Source organism: Lepisosteus oculatus, chromosome 22 (genome assembly GCF_040954835.1).
Source record: "Lepisosteus oculatus isolate fLepOcu1 chromosome 22, fLepOcu1.hap2, whole genome shotgun sequence".
NCBI lineage: Eukaryota > Metazoa > Chordata > Actinopteri > Semionotiformes > Lepisosteidae > Lepisosteus > Lepisosteus oculatus.
The window spans coordinates 14,501,266-14,529,256 of record NC_090717.1 but is presented as its reverse complement, the minus strand read 5'-3'; the positions used below and the strand labels follow the sequence as shown (position 1 = coordinate 14,529,256).

The following is a 27,991-nucleotide window of genomic DNA, read 5'->3' as shown; positions in this document are numbered from 1 at the left end:
GTCCTGGCCCTCTTGTCCAAACAGGGACACAATCGCTTTGCTTCTTTATCGTGGGCAAGGAGAGCACTGCCCCCACGTAGGACTCTCACCGTGTGGAGAGAGAGAGAGAGGAGGCAGACAAGTGAGCTAGAGGAAGGACTGGCCACAGAAGCTGGACACAGGCAGACCTGGCTGCCCAGAGGACAATGCCTAGGTTTGTTAAAACAAATGGGAAGCTGAATGACCCCTCTTAAACTCCATTTTTACGACAAGAGTGGAGGGGATGAAAACAGTGGTTAGTGTTATGTACAGCGGTCAGTGTGAAGTGCAGTGGTCAGTGTGAAGTGTGAAGAACAAAGAAAAGTTCAGTGTAAAAACAAGTAAAACTCAAAACTCTTTATTTTCTGGATTTGTACATCAACACATAAGTCTCCTGAAACTACACTGCAGTGCTTCACTTCCTGTGCTTGATTCTGCTCTGTCCGTCCACAAGGGGGCGCTGCTGAGCTCAGTGAGGCTCACACTCTTCTTGGGCTGCTGGTGTGGACACACAGAGAGGGAGAGACAGGACAGTCAGCAGGGGAATGAAGGAATAGAGGGTGTGTCTGTGACTGCGTGTGTGAGTGAGTGTGTCAGGGTGTGAGGGTGTGAGTGTGTGTGTCAGGGTGTGAGTGAGTGTGTGTGTGTCAGGGTGTGAGTGTGAGTGTGTGTGTCAGGGTGTGAGTGAGTGTGTGAGTGTGTGTGTGTCAGGGTGAGTGTGTCAGGGTGTGAGTGTGAGTGTGTGTGTCAGGGTGTGAGTGAGTGTGTGAGTGTGTCAGGGTGTGTGTGAGTGTGTGGCTCACCTCAGTCTGCCTCTGCCTTGCGCAGGTACTTCATCATCACACTGTTGACGTCGCCCTCGCTGCCCTCTGCCTCCAGGCGCTTGCCCACGGCCTTCTCCCCGCCCTCCAGGGGGCGCTGGGATCCTCCGGAGCTGGAGGAGTCAGACCCAGAGTCATCGGAGCGGGACGGGGCAGCCCTGGAGGGAGGCAGCTCCCCAAAACGGACGCAGAGCGTGCGTCTGGGCCCCCCGGCCGGGCTGCTGGAGGAGTGGGCTCGGCGGATGGCCGGGAGGATGTCCGGGCTGCTCTCTCTGCCACCTGTCTCCTCGTCCGTCAGGGGGCCGAGGAGGCGCCTGTTCCGGAACACCAGCGGCTCCGCCCCCAGCGGGGGCAGCTCCTCCCCGCCGCCTCCCCCCGCCAGCGCCGCCAGGCCCAGCAGCCGCCTCCTGACGGCCAGGGGCGACCGGGGGAGGGCAGGCTCCTCCTCCTCGGGGATCGGGGGGTTGGGGGTGCAGGGGCCCGACGGCAGAGAGGACAGGGAGTCGCAGGAGCCGAACCGGGCCAGCCTCGCCCCCCCCGGCCCCCCCACCTCGGGCAGGGAGCGCAGGCTGGCCGAGCGTGCCAGGAGGGGGCTGGGGGGCTTGAGGATGCTGGGACGGCTGCCAGGGGCCTGGGCCAACCCCTCGTGGGGTGTAGGGTCCCCTGCGCTCCCTGCAGTGCTGTCCCCCAGGGCCCCTCTCCTGCGCAGTAGGGACGCCCCCGTGGTCTGGTAGATGGGCAGCGCGGGGGAGACACTGCGCTCCTCGCCAGCCCGGCTCCTGCGCAGCTCCTCCAGGAACTCGGACAGCGCCAGCGAGCTGGGCGCCCGGCCAGCCCCCTCGCCCTCTCCCCCGCCGCTGCCCGCGTGTCGCCGCAGACTGAGCGCGCTCAGAGCGGAGCCCGCCCGGGTCTCTTCTGCTTCCTGGGGCAAAGACCTGTGGGGGGCAGAGGTCAAGGGTCACAGTGGCAAAGGCCGAGGCTTGTCTTTCCACACATTAATGTTGCAATGTGTCCCGTTTGTGTTAATGATGTGATCTGTGCTGCTTGTGTTAATGATGTGATCTGTGATGTTTGTGTTAATGATGTGATCTCTGATGTTTGTGTTAGCTGTGATCAGTCCTGCTTGTGTTAATGATGTGAACTGTGCTGCTTGTGTTAATGATGTGATCTCTGATGTTTGCGTTAGCTGTGATCAGTCCTGCTTGTGTTAATGATGTGATCTGTGCTGCTTGTGTTAATGATGTGAACTGTGCTGTTTGTGTTAATGATGTGATCTGTGCTGCTTGTGTTAATGATGTGATCTGTGCTGTTTGTGTTAATGATGTGAACTGTGCTGCTTGTGTTAATGATGTGATCTGTGCTGCTTGTGTTAATGATGTGATCTGTGATGTTTGTGTTAATGATGTGAACTGTGCTGTTTGTGTTAATGATGTGATCTGTGATGTTTGTGACTGGGTTGTGACAGGTAAGTATTGTGACAGTAGTACTTACCGGTAACTGTGGGTGCTCAGGGTGTCAGACAGTCGGCTCATGCTGCCTGCTGTGCTGCCACCATATGGGGAACCCCCCCTGCCTCGGGGTACGCCTAGCCATGAGCGGATTCCATCTCCTACCTCCTCACTCGCCAGGGACCCCAAGCTGGACATGTTGTCCCTGAAGCACAGCAACATACAGTCACTGCACAGCACAGCACTACAGCACACTCACAACACTGCACACAGCACTACAGCACACTCACAACACTGCACACAGCACTGCAACACAGACACAACACTGCACACAGCAGTGCAGCACAGACACAACACTCCACACAGCACTACAGCACACTCACAACACTGCACACAGCAGTGCAGCACAGACACAACACTCCACACAGCACTGCAACACAGACACAACACTGCACACAGCACTACAGCACAAACACAACACTGCACACAGCACTACAGCACACTCACAACACTGCACACAGCACTACAGCACAAACACAACACTGCACACAGCACTGCAGCACAGACAAGACACTGCACACAGCACTACAGCACACTCACAACACTGCACACAGCAGTGCAGCACAGACACAACACTGCACACAGCAGTGCACCACAGACACAACACTGCACACAGCAGTGCAGCACAGACACAACACAGCACTGCAGCACAGACACAACACTGCACACAGCAGTGCAGCACAGACAAGACACTGCACACAGCACTACAGCACACTCACAACTGCACACAGCAGTGCAGCACAGAACACTGCACACAGCACAGTCGGTGCACTGCACTGGAACACATTGATGATAATGTGGCACACAATCACTGCACTGAACACAAAACTTCAGCAAAGACGTCACTGCACTGCACACAGCAATGCAGCAGAGAGTCACTGTATTGCACAACCCTGAAAGCACTGATAATACAGTCATTGCATGCCTTCGTGAAAGCGGATAGTGTTCTACTGTAAGTGGGTAAAGCAGAGTAAAGTAAACCAGTGGTAAGGCATAAAAAAATGTGGGAGAGTGAGTGCAACCATATAGAAACTGTGAAAACGCATTCGCTTCCCTACAGTAAGTTTTAATAATAGAGCAGCAAAATCACATAACTGCATTCTTTGTGAATCTTCACTGCAGCACCACAACATTCACACTGTGACTCTACTGTGTTCACACTGTAAACTCCCGGGATCCATATTGTAATTCCACTGTATTCACTGTAATTCCACTGCATTTCCACTATAATCAATGCTTTATCTCCAGAGCTCGCTGCACATTGCGGAGCCCGGCTGGGACAGTTACAGCAGGCCAGTGCCCCGGTCACAACTACAGGGCATGAACAGCTCTCCCTGCTCTCAGCCCTTTGCTACGCAAGCTACCCGGGGTTCTTTGTCACAGGCAGGTTTGCTGCAGCAAACAGCCTGACCTTATATAGCTTATATTGATGCCTGCAAAAGCCATAAAGACAAACGTATCAGCTGTAACTCACAGCTGCAGTGGAATACTGTGAGGGATCCCCCTGGGGGCTGGTGTTGTATTTGCAGATCTGCTTGTCTTGTAGCAGATTCTGTGCCAATTAGCCTCCTCACTCTCAGAAAAAGGTTTCCCTTTTCACTGCAGGCAAAGAGTAGGGAGCCCTTGACCGGTATCTGGCCCTGGGATGGAGCCGGAGGGAGTTCTTGTGGCTGATCCTCTCCAGCAGGTGCTTGTGCAAGCAGCACATCACAGCCCCTGCTGCAGCTGTCCCTGCCGGCTCAGGAAAGACACACACACCCCACAGCGCCATGCAGAGTCTTACACATCTCTCTTCCTCCCAGTGGAGTCCACCGTGGTGTGCACACTGGATGGAGAGAGAGAAATTGAGTCCCATGGGAAGGACAGATAGACACGAGGATGAGCAGTGTGTTAGAGTGTAGCGCCGTGTCAGTTTGTCAGTGAGGGTGTGAGAGTGGGAGTGTAGTAGAGTGAGAGGTGTGCTGCGTGGCCGCTCTGAACCCTCCCTGACCTCTCAGAATCACTCTCATCACTGGACTCCTCCTCCAGGGCTGTCTGCAGATCTGCGATGCGCCTGATCGATGTCTCCAGATCAGCTTGTAATGTCTGCCTGACTGCAGTCAGCTCCTCCACCTGCATCTCCTGCGCAGATAGACATGAGGACAGACAGACCACCAGTTCAAACCTGCAGCTTCAATGTCCTTCTTATTACCTGTGGCCCGTTCTGCCTCCTTCCCTTTCCTCCCTCCCTCTGTCTCAGCTCTAACCTCCAGCTCACACTGCCTCCTTCACTGTGTGATTAATGCCCAGTTGTCTACTCCAAGGTCACTACTAACACAAACACCAATAGAGCCTGTTCACATCACCATGACAACCATCTCGCCCCCAGTCCCTGGAGCTGGTAACCTGGACTTTCCCACGACAGAGTAAAGGAGGAGAGTGGTGTGGGTTCTCCTTTTTTGTCTCTATTTTCTTCACATGTTTTATTCCACCATCTCTCTCTCTCTCTCTGTTACCTCTCCTCCACTCTGTTACACCCCTCTCTCTCTCTGCTCCACTCTGTTACACCCCTCTCTCTCTCTGCTCCTCTCTGTTACACCCCTCTCTCTCTCTGCTCCTCTCTGTTACACCCCTCTCTCTCTGCCCCTCTCTGTGTGTGTCTCTCTCTGTCTCTCCCTGAGCTGCTTGGTCAGGAAAGTGTGGGTTGACAGGTGTTCCTGACGCTGCACTAATTACACACCACAGGCAGTCAGTCAGAGAGCGAGAGAGCACCTGCTGAACTGCTGACACCCAGGAGAAATTACTGAAATGCTGATGGACGCGGGAAAAGGCAGACCTGTGACCCCCAGTCTTCAGGACAGATGTCGCACACACTCAATTTATGCTTAAATACTGGCATCACACATAGTGGTTGTAGGACCATGAAACATACTGACACTCAGTACCATATCGATCTTGATTCAAATTGAAATTGTTCCTTTTCATTGTTAGTACATAGCCTTCACTTGCTCAAGCTTGATTCTAAAGGAATATGAAATCTTAAGATAAGCCAGGGTTACAGTATAACTTTGCAGCAGTGTTAAAGAATGTTTAACACTAAACAGTGCAGTGTTGCAGTGTATTGTGTCTCCCCACTGAAACAGGACTAGGAAGTCCTATTCCTTTAGTGTTACATTATATTCTGTCCCCCTGGTGTGGCAGTTTTGTGTGTCCCCTCTGCGATGGTGCTACCAGCTCGATCCGGCGACGGCTGCTCTCCAGCTCTCTCTGCGCCAGCTCCTCCAGCTCCACGCGCATCTCAGCGAGTCTCTGCTGGTAATAGCGCGAGCTCTCCTTCTCCCTCGCCTCCGAGTCCGCGGCCTGCTCCAGCTCCTCCCCGAGCCTCACCACGCTGTCCCTCAGCCGCAGCACCAGTGCCTGGACAGGAAGACACGCTGAGAGACAGTCCAGGACCCCGAGACGGGCTCGCACGATGACTCCCGGTCAGACTGACCTCAAACCTCTTGATCTGGCCCCTCTGGAACTCCAGCTTGTTCTCCAGGTCGGTGACCAGGGCCTCCTGTCGGCTCACAATGCTGCGCTCCACCATGGATCTCTCTAGGTGCTGAATCCGGCTCTCGCTGAGCTCCAGCTGGGGTAGGGACAGGGGGAAGAGCCTCACTAGAGTCTCCTGCCTCAGTGCGGTATGAGTCTCCTACATAGAGTCAATGTCTCTGCCTTTCAACCTCACCTTTTCCTGCATGCTCTGTCGTTCCTTCTTGACCTCTTCCAGCTCTGCCTGCAGGTCCCGGATCTGAACGATGTCACTGGAGGACTGAAGGGGAGAGGAAACCTGACTGTCTCTTAGTGTGTGTCTGTAGCTGTAGTGTCTCTTTGTGTGTGTCTGTTTGTCACACTGAACCTGTAAGACTCACATTGGAGGTGTGCAATTGGGCTTGTCTGTGCATCAGAGAGCTCAGGCCTCTTACCTGCGTGAATGGGTCCAGGTGTGTGTCAGGGTCTCAGGTGTCTTACCTGTGCTATGAGAGTCTTGTGTTTCTTCATCAGCTCGTTTAGGTCATCCTGGTCTTCCTCCAGTCGCTTCAGCAGGTCAGACTTCTCGTGCTGTAGCTGGACCAGCTGATTTTCCACCTGAGACACAGGCAGGAGAGAAGGAGAGACAGAGGAAGGAGAAAGAGTGAGGAGAGAGGGAGACACAGAGGGAGGACAGAGGGAGAGGAAGAGACAGGGTTTAGAGAGGGAAAGGGATATGGACAGAGAAGGAGAGAGAGGAGGATAGTACTGGGGTAAGGAGGGGCTCAGAGATCCTACTGTAAGACTCCTGAGGAATCTCGGTGGGTCCTGGAGCTGATTCCTGGTCTGATGCAGTCTCTGTATGGATCAGGAAAGTTATAGGAGCAGTGTGGGGATGTGCCCAGAGCCCCCTTTAGGAACAGACTCAGCAATGGCAGACACACCTGTAGGGTTTATAAAGGAAGAACAGGCCCACCACTCCCCCCTTCACTGGCACTCCTCTCTTCCTCCCTGCCTGTCTGCCTCCTCACCAGGCTCTTGTGGCGACAGATGTTCTCCAGCTCCAGCTGTGCGTTCTCCAGCTCTGCAGCCAGAGTCCTCTGGAGGCTCAGGGCCTCTGCACATCTGGCCTCACTCTCCTCCAGCTGGGACAGAGAGCGGAGAGTGGGAGATGGGAGAGATGTGGGACACAGAGAGGGGTGAAGGGGTGGAGGGGTGATGGAGACAAGGGAGAGAGACAGAAGAAGAAAGTGTTAGACATGGCACAAAAGTTTTGTTTACAGCATCCATTGGCAATCTTGCTGGGTGTCATTGAGAGGTGCTTTGTCAGAAAGCCACCTTCTAGGCTCAAATCTCAGGCCCAGTAGTGTGGCACTGAGCCAATATGGCCTCCTATTAATTGATAAAAGCTGCAAAATGAAGCACAGCTGGTCTGAACGACACTCAGAGGGAGTGAAATTTAATAGGACAAGGCCTCTGCTGCATCCCTCATGTCATGTGATTCCTGTTGCGTGATCAGTGGCAGGGTGTGTCTGCAGCGGCGTGTGTGATCAGTGGTGCCAAGTGTGAGATCAGTGGTGCAGTGTGTGTATATGAGATCAGTGGTGCAGTGTGTCTGTGAGATCAGTGGTGCAGTGTGTGTGTGTGTATGATCAGTGGTGCCAAGTGTGTGATCAGTGGTGACAAGTGTGTGATCAGTGTTGCAGTGTGTGTATATGAGATCAGTGTTGCAGTGTGTCTGTGAGATCAGTGGTGCAGTGTGTGTGTGTGTGTGTGTGTGAGATTAGCAGTGCAGTGTGTCTGTGAGATCAGTGGTGCTGTGTGTGTGTGTGTGTGTGTGTGTGTGTGAGATCAGTGGTGCAGTGTGTGTGTGTGTGAGATTAGCAGTGCAGTGTGTGTGTGAGATCAGTGGTGCGGTGTGTGTGTGTGAGATCAGTGTTGCAGTGTGTCTGTGAGATCAGTGGTGCAGTGTGTGTGTGTGTATGATCAGTGGTGCCAAGTGTATGATCAGTGGTGACAAGTGTGAGATCAGTGGTGCAGTGTGTGTATATGAGATCAGTGTTGCAGTGTGTCTGTGAGATCAGTGGTGCAGTGTGTGTGTGTGAGATTAGCAGTGCAGAGTGTCTGTGAGATCAGTGGTGCGGTGTGTGTGTGTGTGTGTGTGTGTGTGTGTGAGATCAGTGGTGCAGTGTGTGTGTGTGTGAGATTAGCAGTGCAGTGTGTGTGTGTGAGATCAGTGGTGCAGTGTGTGTGTGTGTGCGATTAGCAGTGCAGTGTGTGTGTGTGAGATCAGTGGTGCAGTGTGTGTGTGTGAGATTAGCAGTGCAGTGTGTGTCTGTGAGATCAGTGGTGCGGTGTGTGTGTGTGTGTGTGTGTGTGTGTGAGATCAGTGGTGCAGTGTGTGTGTGTGAGATTAGCAGTGCAGTGTGTGTGTGTGAGATCAGTGGTGCAGTGTGTGTGTGAGATTAGCAGTGCAGTGTGTGTGTGTGAGATCAGTGGTGCAGTGTGTGTGTGTGTGTGAGATTAGCAGTGCAGTGTGTCTGTGAGATCAGTGGTGCAGTGTGTGTGTGTGTGAGATTAGCAGTGCAGTGTGTGTCTGTGAGATCAGTGGTGCAGTGTGTGTGTGTGTGTGTGTGAGATTAGCAGTGCAGTGTGTGTGTGAGATCAGTGGTGCGGTGTGTTTGTGTGAGATCAGTGGTGCAGTGTGTCTGTGAGATCAGTGGTGCGGTGTGTGTGTGTGTGTGAGATTAGCAGTGCAGTGTGTGTGTGAGATCAGTGGTGCGGTGTGTTTGTGTGAGATCAGTGTTGCAGTGTGTCTGTGAGATCAGTGGTGCAGTGTGTGTGTGTGTGTGTGTGTGTGTGTATGTGTGTGTGTGTGTGAGATTAGCAGTGCAGTGTGTGTGTGAGATCAGTGGTGCAGTGTGTGCGTGAGATTAGCAGTGCAGGGTGTGTGTGAGATCAGTGGTGCAGTATGTGTGTGTGTGTGAGATCAGTGCGCAGTACCTGGCAGTGCAGTCGGTCCAGCTCTTGTCTGCTTGCTCCCTGCCCAGGTGAGTCCAGGGTGGACAGCAGCAGCTGAGCGTCGCTGAGCAGGGCGTGGGTGCGCTTGAGGTCGCGCCGCAAGCGCTTCTCCACGTCAAAATCACGGTGCCCAATCTGAGAGTGACATGCGTTACTGCAGTCAATGCCCAACCAGCACATCCCAGTTCTGCTTAGTGCACCCCAAGTGAGCCCAGTTCAATACCTGTTCACATAGTGTGGCAATCAGCCCCTCCAGGTCATGTTTCTCATGGACGACCAACTGCTTCTGCTCGTACTCCTGCTCCAGCTGCATCTCCAGCTGCCTGAGCTGCGCAGACAGACGACAGACAACGGGAGTCAGTTCACGTTCCTCATTCCACTCACTCACCCCCCCATCTCTCTTCTCCGCTCTCCGTACTCGTCTCTGTGATGACTTCTGCACATCATCCAGCTCCTCCTCTTTGTCCTCCAGCTCCTTCTGGTGAATCTGCTTCATTCTCTCCATCTCCATTTCGTAACGCCGCTGCGTCTGTATAGGAAGAGGGTGAGAAATGTGTGTGTCGCAGCCGTTAGTGCAGGAAGTCGATCTCAGCTGCTCCAGCTGCTGTCTCTGTGCTGATCAGCCTGTGTGTGGACTAGTGGACTAACAGCACCTGCTCCTGCTGCTGTCTCTGTGCTGATCAGCCTGTGTGTGGACTAGTGGATTAACAGCACCTGCTCCTGCTGCTGTCTCTGTGCTGATCAGCCTGTGTGTGGACTAGTGGACTAACAGTCCCTGCTCCTGCTGCTGTCTCTGTGCTGATCAGCCTGTGTGTGGACTAGTGGACTAACAGTCCCTGCTCCTGCTGCTGTCTCTGTGCTGATCAGCCTGTGTGTGGACTAGTGGACCAACAGCACCTGCTCCTGCTGCTGTCTCTGTGCTGATCAAGCTGTGTGTGGACTAGTGGACTAACAGTCCCTGCTCCTGCTGCTGTCTCTGTGCTGATCAGCCTGTGTGTGGACTAGTGGACTAACAGTCCCTGCTCCTGCTGCTGTCTCTGTGCTGATCAAGCTGTGTGTGGACTAGTGGACTAACAGTACCTGCTGCTGTCTCTGTGCTGATCAGCCTGTGTGGACTAGTGGACTAACAGTCCCTGCTCCTGCTGCTGTCTCTGTGCTGATCAGCCTGTGTGTGGACTAGTGGACTAACAGCACCTGCTCCTGCTGCTGTCTCTGTGCTGATCAAGCTGTGTGTGGACTAGTGGACTAACAGCACCTGCTCCTGCTGCTGGATGGTTGTCTTGTGTCGGCTGATCTCCAGCTCCAGCTCGGTGTTGCAAGTCTCCAGCTCCCTCAGCTGTCTCTTCAGAGTGGCAGCCGAGTCAGGCGATAGGGTTTGTGGGGAGGAGAGGTCTGCAATCCGGGCACTGAGCTCCATCTTCTCCTTTTCCAAACGACTCACTGCTGCCTGTGACTCCTGACACAATGTAAAGAGAGCTGACTGACTGTCCTGACACAGCGCACAGTGCAGAGAGAGCTAACTGACTGTCCTGACACAGCGCACAGTGCTAAGAGAGGTAACTCACCTGGAGGCTGTGCTGTGTGGTAAAGAGCTCCCCCTGCAGGGCTGTGGTCTCCAAAGTGCCCCTCTCCTGCAGGGTCCTCTCGTTAGCTGCCTCCTCCAGTGCCTGGGCCAGTTCTGCATCGAACCTGCACATGTTATAGAAAGTCAATGAAAACACAGTATCTGAAACATTGGACAGTAGCAGTGAGAGGAGTGAGAGGAGACACAGCTGACCTCCTCTGTTTTCTCTCCAGCTCGTGACTGCGTGTCTGCAGGCTGTCAATCAGCACACGGGCGTCCTGGAGGTCAGAGGTCACGTGCCGACACCTCCGTCGCAGGGTGGCTGCACTGCGCTTCGACTCCTCACACTGGGTCTGGAGGTCAGCCAGCTGGGCAGCAGGGGGCACAGAGAGCAGAGAGAAAGTGTCTCAGTGTCGGTGCAGCACAGGCGCTGGGGCTCCAGAGAGTCGGGGCTCTGGGGAGTCGGGGCTCCAGGGTGTCGGGGAGTCGGGGGTACTGTACCTTCGCCTCCAGCTGCCGCCGCGCCCCCAGCTCGCTCTCCAGGCGCTCCTCGCTCTGCCGCAGCCGCTTGCGCAGGAACTCGATCTCCGTCTGCGCGCAGTCATACCGCAGCTGCCACTCGCTCTCTGGGTCACAGGGCAAAGGGCAAAGGTCAGCAGCAACACAGCCTGTGCCCTGTGTGTGTCAGTCTGTGCCCTGTGTGTGTGTCAGTCTGTGCCCTGTGTCTCTGTCTGCACCCTCTTTCTCAGTCTGTACCCTGTGTCTCTGACTGTATCCTGTGTCTATGCACCATCTGTCTCAGTCTGTGCACTGTTGTTGTGTCAGTCTGTCCTATTTCTGTGTCATTCTGAGCCCTGAGTGTGTCAGTCTCTGTCCTGGCTGGGGTACCGCTGGCTGGGCTGCCTGTTGTCTCCAGCTTGTGTGTGTTGACCTCCTGCTTCGCCTCCACCAACTTCTTCTCCACCTCCTCCAGACAGACCTGCACCTGCTGCAGCCGCCCCTGAGACAAAGACACTGGGCATTACGGAAACAGGCAAGTTACAGTTTCACACTGTTACAGTTTCAGTGACAATGTGTTGTAGCAGTGTGTACAGTGAGAGTGTGTGTACAGTGAGAGTGTGTGAACAGTGACAGTGTGTGTACAGTGAAAGTGTTAACAGTGACAGTGTGTGAACAGTGACAGTATGAGTACAGTGAGAGTGTGTACAGTGACAGTATGAGTACAGTGAGAGTGTGAACAGTGACAGTGTGTACAGTGAGTGTGTGAACAGTGAGAGTGTGAACAGTGACAGTGTGTGAACAGTGACAGTGTGAGTACAGAGAGAGTTTGAACAGTGACAGTGTGTGAACAGTGAGAGTGTGAACAGTGAGAGTGTGAACAGTGAGAGTGTGTACAGTGAGTGTGTGAACAGTGAGTGTGTGTACAGTGAGTGTGTGAACAGTGAGAGTATGAACAGTGAGTGTGAACAGTGAGTGTGTGTACAGTGAGAGTGTGAACAGTCAGTGTGTACAGTGAAAGTGTGTGAACAGTGACAGTGTGTACAGTGAGTGTGAGAGTGTGAACAGTGACAGTGTGAACAGTGACAGTGTGTACAGTGAGTGTGTGAACAGTGAGAGTGTGTACAGTGACAGTGTGTACAGTGAGTGTGTGTGTACAGTGAGAGTGTGAACAGTGAGAGTGTGAACAGTGAGTGTGTGAACAGTGACAGTGTGTGAACAGTGACAGTGTGTGTACAGTGAGTGTGTACAGTGACAGTGTGTACAGTGAGTGTGTGAACAGTGACAGTGTGAACAGTGACAGTGTGTGAACAGTGAAAGTGTTAACAGTGACAGTGTGTGTACAGTGACAGTGTGAGTACAGTGAGTGTGAACAGTGACAGTATGAGTACAGTGAGAGTGTGTACAGTGACAGTGTGTGAACAGTGAGAGTGTGAACAGTGAGAGTATGAACAGTGACAGTGTGTACAGTGAGAGTGTGAACAATGACAGTGTGTGAACAGTGACAGTGTGTACAGTGAGTGTGTGTACAGTGAGTGTGTGAACAGTGAGAGTGTGTACAGTGACAGTGTGTGAACAGTGAGAGTGTGAACAGTGACAGTGTGTACAGTGAGAGTGTGTACAGTGACAGTGTGGACAGTGACAGTGTGTGAACAGTGACAGTGTGTACAGTGACAGTGTGGACAGTGACAGTGTGTGAACAGTGACAGTGTGTACAGTGACAGTGTGTGTACAGTGAGTGTGAACAGTGACAGTGTGAACAGTGAGAGTGTGAACAGTGAGTGTGTGTACAGTGACAGTGTGTGTACAGTGAGAGTGTGTACAGTGACAGTGTGTACAGTGACAGTGTGTGAACAGTGAGAGTGTGAACAGTGAGAGTGTGAACAGTGAGAGTATGAACAGTGACAGTGTGTACAGTGAGTGTGTGAACAGTGACAGTGTGTACAGTGAGAGTGTGTACAGTGACAGTGTGTGTACAGTGAGAGTGTGTACAGTGACAGTGTGAGTACAGTGAGTGTGAACAGTGACAGTGTGAACAGTGAGAGTGTGAACAGTGAGTGTGTGAACAGTGACAGTGTGTGAACAGTGACAGTGTGTACAGGGAGTGTGTGAACAGTGACAGTGTGTACAGTGAGAGTGTGTACAGTGACAGTGTGTGTACAGTGAGAGTGTGTACAGTGACAGTGTGAGTACAGTGAGTGTGAACAGTGACAGTGTGAACAGTGAGAGTGTGAACAGTGAGTGTGTGAACAGTGACAGTGTGTACAGGGAGTGTGTGAACAGTGACAGTGTGTACAGTGAGTGTGTGTACAGTGAGAGTGTGAACAGTGAGAGTGTGTACAGTGACAGTGTGTGAACAGTGAAAGTGTGAACAGTGACAGTGTGTGTACAGTGGAAGTGTGAACAGTGACAGTGTGTACAGTGAGTGTGTGAACAGTGAGAGTGTGAACAGTGACAGTGTGATCCATGTCTGTGGAAAGTGTGGATAATCACAGAGTGTGGACAGTGAATGTGGACAGTGAGTATGGACAGCTTGAACAGTGAGTGTGGTCAGTGTGGACAGTCAGTGTGGACAGTGAGAGCACTGAGTACTGTCCAGTCCTCCTGACCTGCAGCTCCTTGTTCTCTCGGGCCAGCCTCAGTCTCTCAGCCCTCTCGCTGTCCAGAGCCTGGCACAGGGCATCGCCACGGAAACGCTCGTCGGTCAGCTCTGAGGTCAGGGCAGTGACCTGGGGGAGAGTCGATCCCAACTCTTAGCCTCACCTCAAATCAGTGCACTGGGAGTCTGAGTGGCGTCCTGGCACAGTGGGTACCTTGGTCTCCAGAGAGTCAGCACTCTGTCTCAGATCATTCCTCTCCTTGTCGGATTTCTCCAGCCTTCGTCTCAGGGCGCAGAGCTCTTCCTGGGCACGCAGACAGACAGAGACAGATACCCCCATGGGGCCGTTGTGCTCAGGAGCAACCACTGTGGGATCATGTCCACGTGTTCACAGTTTGTAAGCACATGGAAGACAGGTGCTGGAGTGTCATTACTATTACTGTCATGTGTCAGACAGGAAGTACCTCCTTGGCTCTGTATCTCTGATCGTCAATGTTGACGTCCAGCAGGGGGCGAACTTGGCCCAGAAGCCGCCACCAGGCCCAGTCGCGTACTGCGGACAGGACACGCATGTTCCTCTGGACGCAGCGCACAGCCATCTCCTGAACCTGAGTGCGACAGAGCCACACAGGCACAAACGGGTACTACGATAGCTAACGAGGTGATTGAAAACAATTTATGGGTCTGAGCGGGAAGAGGACAAAGTTTGGGTTTGAGGTAAAACAGGTAAAACAGCCATTTAAGGAAGAGGGGTCAATGTGAGGTCAGAGGCCAGAGGTCAGAGTTGACTTACTTTCATGCGCCGGTATCGCTGTCTGGCCAAGTGACCCTGACAGGCTGCCTGCAGGAGAACCAGCCAACCAGAGACCAGTTTCTCCCGCTGCTGCTCCAGGGATGCCAGAACACCCCTCTTCATGAACACCTGCACCAGGGAGAGAAGGAGGTGAGAGGGCAGACAGGGGGAGAGAAAGGAGGATCAAGGAGGCAGGATGGACACAGAGGGAGGGAGGCATTAGTTATCTACATGCTCTTCTGCAAGACTGATTCTCCAGTTTCTCTCAGTCAGACCAGCTCACCTGGCTGAGTCCTATAACAATGCTTCTCTTCTCCAGGTCCAGGTCCACCAGTAACTCCTCCACTGCCTGGACAGAGAAAGCAGGGCAAGAGAGACAGAGGCAATCTTCATGTGCAGAGAAAATACCAAACAACGTGTGCGGGGCGGTATTAGGCAAATACCCACTGCTAAGAAATATAAAGAAGAGAGCAATACAATACTGGCCACACCTTCAAATCAGTGAGCAGAACTCCTAACACCACAAGGCCCTGCTGAGCCCAGAGCTGAGCCCAGAGAAGAGCCCCTCAGCCAGCTGGTCCTGAAGCTCACTGACACCAACCAGCACAGCTACAGCAACACAAATCACAATCAACCCAACCACAGCACAAGACAAACAACACTACAACACACACAAACACAACGCAAACTGGAATACTACAGAACACTAAACAGACAATACACACTAGCTGATTATCGGATAAGGGGAAGAAACAGCAACAACAAACAGCGACCACAGCCTGGCCAGAGAAACTGGACACAGGTAGACCTGGCTGCCCAGAGAGGACAGGCTCAGTGACCACAGCCTGGCCATAGAAGCTGGACACAGGCAGACCTGGCTGTGCTCCCACTGCCAGCAGGGAGAAACCGAGACAGAGATGCACTTAATACAACTCAATACAACTCAGTACAACTGCGTCTATACTGGGGCCTGGCGCTGTCTAAGACTGATGACATTTTTTTACATTCCTGCTTACCAACCTTCCTCTCATCCGGAGTGATGAAGACAGAGCCGTACCTCTTCATCACCTGAGGAGAGAGAGCCTGGAAACGGCAGCGGAAGTCGCAGAGGGACATGTGGTCAGGATAGCCTGGAGTGAGAAGGGGGAGCAGACAGTGGGGCTCAGAAGGGAGCACCCACAGTTTGGGGCTCCCAGAGGAATGACTAAGACAGTGAGGGTCAGATGGGAGCACTTATGGTTTGGGGACCCAGAGTAGGAGCACTTGCAGATAGTGGGGCTCAGATGGGAGCACCCACAGTCTGGGCTCCTAGACAGGAAAGCCTGCAGCTGATAACTGGTGCTGTTGCCCAAAGGCAGGGTCTGTCCTGCAGGTCAGCCCCTGGGAGAGCAGGGAAACCGGTGCTGCAGGGTCTGTCCTGCAGGTCAGGCCCTGGGAGAGCAGGGAAACCGGTGCTGTTGGGTCTGTCCTGCAGGTCAGGCCCTGGGAGAGCAGGGAAACCGGTGCTGCTGGGTCTGTCCTGCAGGTCAGGCCCTGGGAGAGCAGGGAAACCGGTGCTGTTGGGTCTGTCCTGCAGGTCAGGCCCTGGGAGCGCTGGGAAACCGGTGCTGCTGGGTCTGTCCTGCAGGTCAGGCCCTGGGAGAGCAGGGAAACTGGTGCTGTTGGGTCTGTCCTGCAGGTCAGCCCCTGGGAGCGCAGCGAAACCGGTGCTGCTGGGTCTGTCCTGCAGGTCAGCCCCTGGGAGAGCAGGGAAACCGGTGCTGCTGGGTCTGTCCTGCAGGTCAGGCCCTGGGAGAGCAGGGAAACCGGTGCTGCTGGGTCTGTCCTGCAGGTCAGGCCCTGGGAGCGCTGGGAAACGGGCTCACCGGCGCGGTGCAGCTGCAGGCTGTGCAGGGTGTGTGTGGAGCGCAGCTGTGTCCGCAGGGCCGGCACGTCGAACGTCCCCCTGGCGCCCCCCTGCCCCCGCGGCACCATGCAGTGCAGGAAGGTGGGACGGGAGCGCCGCAACAGGTTGATTAGAGCATCCTGGGGAGAGAGAGAGAGAGAGAGCACGTCAGTCTGGGTCTGTGCACCGACCCCACTCTGCCCAGACCTGCGTCAGCCTGGGTCTCTGCGTTGTGACCCCACTCTGCCCAGACCTGCGTCAGCCTGGGTCTCTGCGTTGTGACCCCACTCTGCCCAGACCTGTGTCAGCCTGGGTCTCTGCGCTGTGACCTCACTCTGCCCAGACCTGCGTCTGCCTGTGACCCCACTGCCCAGACCTGTGTTAGGGTTCCAGAAACTACCATCCACTTCACCTCCACATTGTAACAACATTAAAATGCAAAATAAATAGCAATAGGACATCACTTACTCACACTGTCAACATGAACGGCAACATCAATTCATTCAAATGCAATGGTTTTAAGGGCTATTAAGACCAAGGCTACAATACTACAGTATAAAAGGATGACCCAAGGAAAAGGACAGCAGCAGAGAAGCCGTGCTTCTTTATAGTTCAATATAAAGCCAGCAGCCATGTCACCCTGCAACTCACAACTGGCAACCCACTGAAGCTAAGCAGGTATGAGCCTGGTCAGTACCTGGATGGGAGACCTCCTGGGAAAAACTAAGGTTGCTGCTGGAAGAGGTGTTAGTGGGGCCAGCAGGGGGTGCTCACCCTGTGGTCCACGTGGGTCCTAATGCCCCAGTATAGTGATGGGGACACTATACTGTAAACAGGTGCCGTCCTTCGGATGAGACGTAAAACCGAGGTCCTGACTCTCTGTGGTCATTAAAAATCCCAGGGCGTTTCTCGAAAAGAGTAAGGGTGTAACCCTGGCGTCCTGGCCAAATTTCCCATTGGCCCTTACCAATCATGGCCTCCTAATAATCCCCCTCTATGAATTGGCTTCATTACTCTCTGCTCTCCTCCCCACTAATAGCTGATGTGTGGTGAGCGTTCTGGCGCACTATGGCTGCCGTCGCATCATCCAGGTGGATGCTGCACATTGGTGGTGGAGGGGAGACCCCATTACCTGTAAAGCGCTTTGAGTGGAGTGTCCAGAAAAGCGCTATATAAGTGTAAGCAATTATTAATTATTATTATTATTATTAATATAAAGACCAGCAGGCCGCCTCCATGGGTACAGTCAGTCTGGGCGCCCATCTTCAGTGCCCATGTCTGTCGCACTCACTGCCTGCAGTTTGATAGTGACACAGGCCGATCGTCCTCTCAGGGCTGCCTGCCCCCCGCTGAAGGTCTTCCTGACGATGCCAGCTCTCTGCAGTGACCGCTGGGACCCCCCCTCCACACCCCCCAGTCCCCGGCAGAAAGGGGGGACAGCAGACCGGGGGGCGAAAAGGCTGCGCACCACTTGCCTGAGGGAGACAGTGTGGATTACAAATGTATGTACACATTGCACTGAGTGTATAGCTTTGGCAACACTGTAATTTAACAGTCATGCCAATAAAGCTGTTTGAATTTGAATTTGAATTTGACAGAGACAGTCATGGACACACACACCCATCGCAACACTGCCGACTCCAGACGTTCACCACAGACAGACACAGACAGACCTGGAGAAAGAGGCAGAGGAGAGAGAGGGGGTGAGGGAGAAGGAGAGGAGACAGAAGCAGGCTCACAGGCTGGAATGCTGCAGCAGGGTGCTGGCATTGGCTGCAGATGGGTTGGCCTGGACCAGACTGAACCAGCCGCTCAGGTCATACCGGACCGGGTCGCCGCCAAGCTGGTGGGCAACCTCACACTGCAGGGGCTGCTCACACGGCCGCACTGAGAGGGCAGGAGGGGTGGAGAGACAGAGGCAGGGAGGGAAGAACAGAGCGATGGCTGAGTCTCTGGATCTGTCCCAGAACGAGAGTTCCTGGTCGACAGGCAGGCGGACAGACCTGTGTCTCCGAAGTAAGAGCAGACTCTCTCCAGCACCGCCGCCTCACTGGAGCCCGGAGTCAGGACCTCCTCGTCCAGCACCCACAGCAGCCCCTGGGGGGCGCCGTTGGCCGAGCGCACCTGGGGGAGGGAGAGGGCGTGAGCATGGCGCCAGCGGAGGGGGAGGGGCGTGCAGAGAGAGGAGCGAGCGAGCAGGAGTCACCTGCAGGGTGGGCTGGTCGAAGAGGCACACCACCTGAGCTGGGCTCGTCTCCGGGGGCTCGAACAGCACACTCACTCCTTCCTGGGGGTGCAGGCACAACAGCTAAGTCACTTTTAAGTAGCTGACATTTGCAGCCCTATTGCTCTTACCAGCATTGTGAAAAACATTGCACCTCCTCTAACTGCTGTCAGACCTGCGGTACTGTTCCCGTGGCCTCCTCCGGCCCGTATCTGTGTGTCGGACCTGCAGTACTGTTCCCGTGGCCCGCTCTGGCCCGTATCTGTGTGTCGGACCTGCAGTACTGTTCCCGTGGCCCGCTCTGGCCCGTATCTGCGTGTTGGACCTGCAGTACTGTGCCTGTGGCCCGTATCTGCGTGTCGGACCAGCAGTACTGTGCCTGTGGCCCGTATCTGCGTGTCGGACCTGCAGTACTGTGCCTGTGGCCCGTATCTGCGTGTCGGACCAGCAGTACTGTGCCTGTGGCCCGTATCTGCGTGTCGGACCTGCAGTACTGTGCCTGTGGCCCGTATCTGCGTGTCGGACCTGCAGTACTATGCCTGTGGCCCGTATCTGCGTGTCGGACCTGCAGTACTGTGCCTGGCCTGCTCCGGCCGGGGGCTCTGACCTGCTGGTACCGCTGCAGCGTGCTGGAGAAGGTGTGCTGGTAGCAGAGGTCCAGCAGGCGCTCCTGGACGTAGTTGTGGCAGAGCTCTGCGAAGCCAGCCGCCCTCTCTTCATCCCCGTGCCGCGGGTTCTGGAAACCTGGGGTGTCTACCAGCATGACTGAGCCCAGCGTCAGCTGCTGGGAAGACAGTGACCTGTGTGCAGGAGAGGCCCAGGCTTGAAATATGGCCTACATGCCTGCTGTGCACAGACACACAACCACATGTACACACACACCCCAGGTACCTGTTGATGAGAGAGACCACGGTGCTGAAAAGCTCCTCGTACAGCCCCACTGCCATGCCCTCCACACACTGCACCGCTGTGAGCCTGGGACCTGAAACACACACAGCCCACTGCGTCACACAGTGCCCTCCACGCCGCTGAGCAGCGGCTCCTGATCCTGTGCAGTGCATGTGCCCCGGAGGCAAACAGTCAGACAGCCGACGACACATGACAGACACACACAGTCCAACAGACCATCGGTGCTGCGGTCGCGGTCCCGGCCTGGCCGCTCTCTGGCGCCCCCGGTGGCCTGCTGGAGTAGGTGCAGCAGGTGGTGCTTGAAGACGGCAGTGGACAGCTCCTCCCCCTCACAGCCCAGCGCGGCGGCCGCGTGCTGCGCGCTGTCGAACTGCAGGAACTGCCGCCTGCCCACTGAGGGAGCGAGAGAGAGGGGGTTCGCAGCTTTCAGCAGAGGGGAGAACTCCATGCAACAGAGAGCAATTTACTGATTCAATTACTTTCACACTCCTGCTGATCGTTTCATTAACAAGCAGTTAATGACTCCCACACTTACTTAGCTGTGCATTCAACTGAGAGAGTTGTGCACTCTCAGGGGTACACAGACGCCCCTTTTACTTCTCCATACAGCAACACTCTGATAGCTGTCTAACACTGATTGATCTACACTGACCAACACAATGTATAACACACACTGACTGATCTACACTGAACAACACAATGTATAACACACACTGACTGATCTACACTGACCAACACATTGTATAACACACTGACTGATCTACACTAACCAACACAATGTATAACACACACTGACAGATTTTCACTGACCAACACGTTGTGTAATACACACTGACAGATTTTCACTGACCAACACGTTGTGTAACACACACTGACAGACACATTGACCGATGTTCTGATGACTGACAGCACCCCCTCTTCTCATTTTGGTTTAGTCCCACCTTTGCAAGCCCCCGCTGCTCCCAAGTGGTATATCCCAGCGAGCACGTGCCAGATTGCTCGCTGCTCATTGTCTGATAATCCCAGCGTTCCCAAGGCAGCCTGCAACTTCCCAAAGGCCACTGCGGCTTTCTGCTTCTCCTCCACCTGAGCGAGAGACTTCCTTCATGTCAACTTTGATTTCAATATACAAGTCTCTCAACATCAGAGCCTCCACGTTTCTGCTAGTGACATTCACTGGGTGTAACAGGAGAGAGAGCATGAGCAGGTAAAAGAGACGGAGGCATTCAGGCCATCCCTGTCGGTGATCAGTGAGGCTGAGGACACATCTGGAGTTCCAGTGCTGATCCGGCGGTTGACCTCTGCAGACTAATTAAGAACTCGTTACCAATCTGGCCATTACTTACCTTCTTCACTGAAGTGATGCCAAACAGGTTGCCTTCAGCCATCTGGTGCAAGTGTAGCTCAGTCCTGCAAGAGAGGGAGAGAAATACAGTAAGCAACAGAGGAATAGAGAGACTCAGTGACCACAGCCTGGCCATAGAAACTGGACACAGGCAGACCTGGCTGCCCAGAGAGGACAGGCTGTGAAACAGACAGAGATGCACTTCCTACTGCACTGTGAGAAATACTATGGGATTAGAGAAACATTCTTCCCCAAATTTATAGATCTAATCTCAGAATTCACACACCTGACAGAACCAAAACAGCTCCCAATCCTACTGGAAGGAGGGGGGGGACTCAGTTGAACTGGCCACCCAGTAATTGATCTCCTGTCACAGCCTGAGGAACAGTGAGCCTGTCTCTCAATAATGTTGCATGTTGTATATAAATGTCCTATGATGTAAATGTATATGTTGTATTGACTCTAGTTGCTTTTGCAGCCCTGAGTCAGTACTGAATTGCAGGTATTTGCTGCCCTCTGATGTTGACAGGAGGACACTGCCACTACAGCCCTGATTGCTGCTGAACTCGTACGATATTTCTTTCCCTCTTCTGTTTCTGCAGACTCCTGCTCTCCATGTCTCTCTGTCACTCCTCCTTTTCCCAGGGTTCCTCTTCCTCTATCTCTCTCCTCGTACCTCAGCTCCGGGCTCAGTCCCGCCAGCAGCTGCTTGAAGACGTGGAAAGTGTCTTCTCCCTCTGGCCTCCGGGTCACTCTCCAGTGCTCCAGCAGCATGGTCTGAGAGGGGCAGAGGAGATGCTGAGTAGAGGCTCCCTTGTCCAGCTGAGAGAACCAGCCTGCCAGACTGGCATGCTCAGAGACAGACAGGCAGCGAGCAGCCAGCTGAGACGGGTACCTGCACATGAGCTGCAGACACTCGGCCCGCGTGGTTGAAGTCCAGTGACAGCACCATGGAGAAGCGGGAGGAGGAATCGCAGTGCCGTGTTTTCACACAGCCAAATGCCCGGAGCACCGTCAGCACGGCCTTCAGCTTTTCCACTGCTCACACACAGACGAAACACTGAGAAACTGTCACACCCACTGCCCTGAGTCAGTACTGTCACACATACTGCCCTGAGTCAGTACTGTCACACACACTGCCCTGAGTCAGTACTGTCACACACACTGCCCTGAGTCAGTACTGTCACACTCACTGCCCTGAGTCAGTACTGTCACACCCACTGCCCTGAGTCAGTACTGTCACACATACTGCCCTGAGTCAGTACTGTCACACATACTGCCCTGAGTCAGTACTGTCACACATACTGCCCTGAGTCAGTACTGTCACACACACTGCCCTGAGTCAGTACTGTCACACATACTGCCCTGAGTCAGTACTGTCACACACACTGCCCTGAGTCAGTACTGTCACACACACTGCCCTGAGTCAGTACTGTCACACCCACTGCTCTGAGTCAGTACTGTCACTCCACTGCCCTGAGTCAGTACTGTCACACCCACTGCCCTGAGTCAGTACTGTCACACACACTGCCCTGAGTCAGTACTGTCACACACACTGCCCTGAGTCAGTACTGTCACACCCATTGCCCTGAGTCAGTGCCGTCACACATACTGCCCTGAGTCAGTACTGTCACACACACTGCCCTGAGTCAGTACTGTCACTCCCACTGCCCTGAGTCAGTACTGTCACACCCACTGCCCTGAGTCAGTACAGTCATACCCCTTGCCCTGAGTCAGTACTGTCACACACACTGCCCTGAGTCAGTACTGTCACACACACTGCCCTGAGTCAGTACAGTCATACCCCTTGCCCTGAGTCAGTACTGTCACACACACTGCCCTGAGTCAGTACTGTCACACACACTGCCCTGAGTCAGTACTGCAACAGTTGTTGTACTGGAACAGACACTCCACTGAGTTAATAGTGCAATTTAGAATTATTCATTCTAATTAAATACTACCCCCTCCCTCAGGTCCCCCTCTCCCTCAGCATACACCGTCTTCTCTCCAGCATCATTTTCTCCCAGTTCTCCCCTGTCTCTCATGCAGCCTCCTGCCACTCTCGTACCCGTGACGATGCTGCCCGCTGTACCAGCGTGTCGTATCAGCTCCTCTGCCACATCCTGGCAGCCAGTGGTTTTGCCCGCTCCACTGCGGCCCAGGCTCACCAGGGTCTGGTCCTTCCTCTGCCGGAGCATGGCGCCATACAGACGCTGAGCCAGCAGGCGTGACAGCGAGGGGGCGGGGTCTGGCCGCCGCAACTTTGACGCCTGGTGCACAGAGGGCAGGGAGGGGTGAGTGGTGCAGGAGAGAGGGGTCAGAGGGGTGAGTGGTGCAGGAGAGAGGGGTCAGAGGGGTGAGTGGTGCAGGAGAGAGGGCAGGGAGGGGTGAGTGGTGCAGGAGAGAGGGGTCAGAGGGGTGAGTGGTGCAGGAGAGAGGGGTCAGAGGGGTGAGTGGTGCAGGAGAGAGGGGTCAGAGGGGTGAGTGGTGCAGGAGAGAGGGGTCAGAGGGGTGAGTGGTGCAGGAGAGAGGGGTCAGAGGGGTGAGTGGTGCAGGAGAGAGGGGTCAGAGGGGTGAGTGGTGCAGGAGAGAGGGCAGGGAGGGGTGAGTGGTGCAGGAGAGAGGGGTCAGAGGGGTGAGTGGTGCAGGAGAGAGGGGTCAGAGGGGTGAGTGGTGCAGGAGAGAGGGGTCAGAGGGGTGAGTGGTGCAGGAGAGAGGGGTCAGAGGGGTGAGTGGTGCAGGAGAGAGGGGTCAGAGGGGTGAGTGGTGCAGGAGAGAGGGGTCAGAGGGGTGAGTGGTGCAGGAGAATGAGGGCAGGGAGGGGTGATTGGTGCAGGAGAGGGAGCACCGCAGAGGCGGGTGTGTGGGAGGAGCCTCACCTTGCCTGGTGTGGGGGGCGGCGGGCGCAGGGCGATCATGTTGGGCCCGGCCAGGGTGAGGTGCTGCTGGGCCAGGCTGCGTGTGATCAGCGTGTGCAGCACGCTGGACTCGTTCACACACTGCAGTGTGCTCAGGTCCTCCGCCAGGGCCTGCTCGGGGGGGTTGGCCTGCAGGGACACAGCAGGTCTGAGAGACTGGCAGTAACATAGCAAGAGCAAGGCCTAGTAGCGCAGGTTCTGTCCCGACTCACCTTCTCGATCTCGTCCTCCTGGACATCCAGCACCGACCCATCTGTCTCCAGACGGACCCTCACTCTCCCCTCGGGCAGCTCTGGGGTCCCCACATCCGGCTTCAGCTGTGTCGCTGCACAAAGATATGGTCAACACAACCCTGCGCCAACGCACAGTGCCCTGAGCTCTGAGCCACTGTACAACAGCAGGACTTGCACACGTGCCGCCAGACTCACCTGGAGTGAAGCCGTCTCTGTGCACATGCCACACCTGGCAGGCCTCGTACCACACATCCCTCTGCGGAGAGACAGAGCGAGGGTGAGTGTGGCACGGATGCGCCAATCGGCTGGCTGTGTGTGTCTCCTTCTCTCACCTGCTCCGTGGTGCTGCTCTCGGCTGTCTGCCCCTCAGGCTCCTGTCTCTCGCTCTCTGCTCCTTTCTGCACCTCCTCTCCCTCCTTCTCCTTCAGCTCCTTGTCTGCCTGTCTGTCCTCCTTCGCTTCCACGGCGATGGCCTCTTCCTGTTTACCATGGGCAGTGTCCTGCTCCTCTGATTGGTTCTTCTGGGGCTGGGCAGACCAAGGCTCCGCCCCTTGTCCTCCCGGCTTTGGTGACTTCATCCTCCTGGCTGATTTCTTGGTGCCTGTGGCAGCCTGGTGCTGCCCATCATCGTCACAGTGGACACCATTGACCAGCAGGGGTGACCAGCTGCTCATCTCTCGCTCTGGGGGGGGGATCTCTTCTGGAGGGGGCAGGAAGGGAAGGACTAGGTTTTCGCTGAGCTTGCTGGGCTGGACCAAACCAGAACAGATCCAGTATTACCGGCTCGTGTAGAACATATGTGCGACCTTGCATAGATGGGCTGGTGTGTTTCATTATGTTTATATATATAAACTGTATATATAGATTATATAACATATATAATGTACAATTCAGATTATAATATACACAGTACGTATTATAATGTTCATGAAATCTATATAATCAAAGCTTAAAGCTCAATAATTAAATTAATTGTAATTAAAACAGCAGCTGTGAGACGCACTGTGAAGGAGCTCTGTGCTCTGTGATTTGTCCAATCAGTAACAATAATTAATGTTAATTATTTCATTAAGTTCAATAGCTAACAGCTGATGCAATAAGAAGGGAGAGCCTGGAGCCCCAGCAGCTGTGGGTCTCCCCTCACGCCCCCTGCTGGCCGTCTCCTCTCACCGCCTTCTCCTCCCGTGACGCACAAGCCAGGGGCTCCGGCTCCTTCCTCTTGGCCTCCTGCTCCGTCTCGCGGACGAGCTGCCGGATGAATCCGCCCGGAGCAGCGGAGAGCGGTGGGGGTGGCTCAGCAGGCACTGGTCTCCTCTTCTCCTCCTGAATCTGAATCCAACAGAGACACGGGCCAGTCAGACAGACTCGCAGAGACACTGACCGAGACACAGACCGAGACACTGAGACACTGACTGAGACACTGAGCCACAGACTGAGACACTGAGACACTGACTGAGACAGAGAGACACTGAGCCACAGACTGAGACACTGACTGAGACACTGAGCCACAGACCAAGACACTGAGACACTGACTGAGACAGAGAGACACCGGGACACAGACAGACACTGACTGAGATGCCGAGAGAAACTAAGACACCGTCTGGGACATTGACTCAGAGAGAGAGACACTAATTAATTGAGACAGACATGCAAGGAAGCCAGACTGGATTTAACATTCGAACATGGTTGAGAGATGAACAGCTGCACAGATCTCCAGGTCCAGCACTGACAGACAAGCTCGGCATGACTCTCAGCATCAGGCACATGCGGGTCTGCTGGAGGTGTGTCTGTCCCTGGCTCCCTGGCACCCTGGCACTGCCCTCTCAAGAGGACCTAGGTGTCTGTGTGTTGCTGTCCACACTTCGTGAGCCCATGGAGATGAGGTGTGGGGCCCAGAGTGATGGAGGAGCTGGCTGGGCAACAGCTGTGTGATGAGGGATGGCGAAGGTGATCAGAGACAGATGGAGACACAGTGGACAGTGAGGCTGGGGGCCAGCTGGACTCTGGCAGGGCCTGTGTTCATGAGCTTCACCACCTGCTGCTTCTCTTACACTGAATTCACACACAGGTGAACAGAGAACTATACTGACGGATGTATCCTCACTCTTTTACGTATTTAACAGGTCAGTTCACATGAGGGCCAGTCACTGATGGAGTGGAGCCGAATGCTGTGACAGTGGACTGCCCAACAGGGATGTGGATCTGCGTGCTGACTGGCCCAGGCGACGGTGTGGAGGGGACGGAGCTGGACACAGAGCACACCCCAGCATGCACCCCTTTCAGGGGACAGCTCACTCCTCGGTGTCTCTCAGAGGCTGCAGGCTGAAACACTGTCCATGCTGAGGTCTCACACTCTCCCATTCTTACACACTCACGACTCTCACAACCTCTCACACTTGCTCAATTTGACACACTCTCACTCTCTGTCTACGCTGAGCTCTCACACTGCTGCACAACACTGCACCCATCTACACAGCCCTGCACACAGCTACACAACCATGCACAGCACTACACCTCCCTTCTGCTCCCAGAGGGCCAAGCGAGATGACAGCTCCATGGCTGTCTGAGCAGTTGCAAGGGTCAGAGGTCAGCCAGGGGTGAGGGGTCTTGCCACGCGACAGTGTTGAGAACCAGGGGGCTGTGGGGGTCTGGAATGAGGGAGTGACAGGGAGAGAGACGGGTATAGATACTGAGAGAAGGAGTGTGCTTTTACTTGAGGGCCTCTTCCTTGGTGTCTGCAGAACAAAGCTCTGAAATGACCAATCTACTAATCTAGTACTAATGGATTCTCAGCAGTCCCTGAACTGGGCTGATGGGGGCGCTGCAGAAGAAGCTCCAGCATGAGCAGTGGGTTCCAGGCCTGGCTGTGACACAGGTACCCAGGAGTCTGAGAGGCGTCCCTGCATAGTGAGCGCTGATGAGGAATGAGAATGATGATGAACATTAAAAAAACACAGACACAAACACCAGCGATCTGCACTGCGGAGAGAAACAACATCATACTGCTGCGAACCACAGGTGTACTGAGCCACCACTTCTCCTATATAGAACCAAACATTCCACCAATCTGTATCAGTACTGTAGTGCAGTATTCTAGTACAGCACAGTGTAGTACAGCCACACAGAGATCACAGCACAGCCTCACAGTACTGTAGTGCAGTATTCTAGTACAGCACAGTGTAGTACAGTCACACGCATCAGTAATCACCACTCTGCCTCACCAAAATCTAGTGCTACAATGCAGTATAATTGAAGAACACTGAAGTACAGGGTCAGTGCACTGCTCTGTGCTACTACAGCACTGTACCGGGGTATTGTTGTGGTTCAGTACATTGTAATGTACAGTACATGTTTACACACTAGACATCACTCTGCTGCCTCAGTGCCCTGAAACCTTTCAGCAGCCACTGTTCGATTCACAATCACTGGTATAACTCACAGTTTGAAAAGCTGCATATTGGACTGTGTGTTTAGTATCACTTAATTATTCTTATAAATAATTATTTGTTTTAACTGGACTGTGTTTAATAATTACAATGCCTTCTACTGCTTCTTTCGCAGTGCCACAGCTGGGTCTTGGCCCTGTACAATACAGCTACAGAACTTGCTTCTATTTCTTCTGCAGGAATAACAGGAATGTCCCATTACAGACTGGCTACTCATCCCGAATTCTCAAATATCAAGAAAACTGACCTGAGACACAGCTGATGGTTTGGAGTGTTAAAAAATTATCACTTAGTCAATAAAGCAATATAATGAACTCCAGTTTCCTTCAAAGTAGAAATCAGTTCTCAAAAATAAGAAATGATGACTGGAGAAACACTTAGCAAGAGTCTAAAAATAACCAGACAGAAGGCCACACAGGCTCCCCGGCCTCAGAAATGGCCAGAGAGCCACCAGGAACAGCCCCGAATCCGGCTCTCAGCCTGGCTGGGAAGACTCACACCGAAACACCTTACCTGCTCAGAACCGACAGCACCGAGGGACAGTAAGCAAGGAATCCCTGTCTTCTTCTCTGTCCTTCACAGAGTTTGTCCAGACAGCTCCCAGGGCTGAAGGAGGACAGGCAGACACACTCTCACACGCTCAGAGCTGGTATCTCTGGCAGCTGAGTTAACACAAGGCTGATCTATTAATACCGGTGGGCTCAGCCCTGGACAGGA

General features: G+C 54.1%; 1 protein-coding gene across 5 annotated transcripts; it reads right to left on the bottom strand.

Annotated features, from left to right (window-relative positions):
• Positions 1-360: 360 nt before the first annotated feature.
• Positions 361-27,956, bottom strand: LOC102688616 (unconventional myosin-XVIIIb). 5 transcript variants are annotated; one of them, XM_069181954.1, is made up of 43 exons: positions 27,788-27,956; positions 24,999-25,157; positions 24,161-24,577; positions 24,024-24,084; positions 23,808-23,920; positions 23,557-23,724; positions 22,746-22,947; positions 21,573-21,715; positions 21,354-21,454; positions 20,679-20,742; positions 20,274-20,418; positions 19,549-19,725; positions 19,315-19,405; positions 19,031-19,223; positions 18,406-18,486; positions 18,203-18,323; positions 17,939-18,086; positions 17,491-17,674; positions 16,180-16,339; positions 15,335-15,444; positions 14,598-14,663; positions 14,315-14,443; positions 13,986-14,129; positions 13,736-13,825; positions 13,532-13,651; positions 11,313-11,424; positions 10,926-11,050; positions 10,638-10,792; positions 10,426-10,549; positions 10,116-10,316; positions 9,279-9,389; positions 9,084-9,188; positions 8,843-8,995; positions 6,871-6,984; positions 6,341-6,457; positions 6,057-6,140; positions 5,820-5,957; positions 5,558-5,743; positions 4,338-4,468; positions 4,131-4,172; positions 2,331-2,492; positions 822-1,774; positions 361-516 (listed from the first exon to the last, which is right to left on the bottom strand). In XM_069181954.1, exons 3-42 carry the CDS (start codon positions 24,500-24,502, stop codon positions 823-825), a joined length of 6,165 nt encoding a protein of 2,054 aa, XP_069038055.1. In that variant the 5' UTR covers positions 24,503-24,577; positions 24,999-25,157; positions 27,788-27,956; the 3' UTR covers positions 361-516; position 822. The 5 variants fall into 5 exon arrangements, with proteins under 5 accessions (XP_069038055.1, XP_069038058.1, XP_069038057.1 ...); XM_069181957.1 differs by having other exon boundaries at positions 361-513; XM_069181956.1 differs by having other exon boundaries at positions 24,161-24,528.
• Positions 27,957-27,991: the final 35 nt, after the last annotated feature.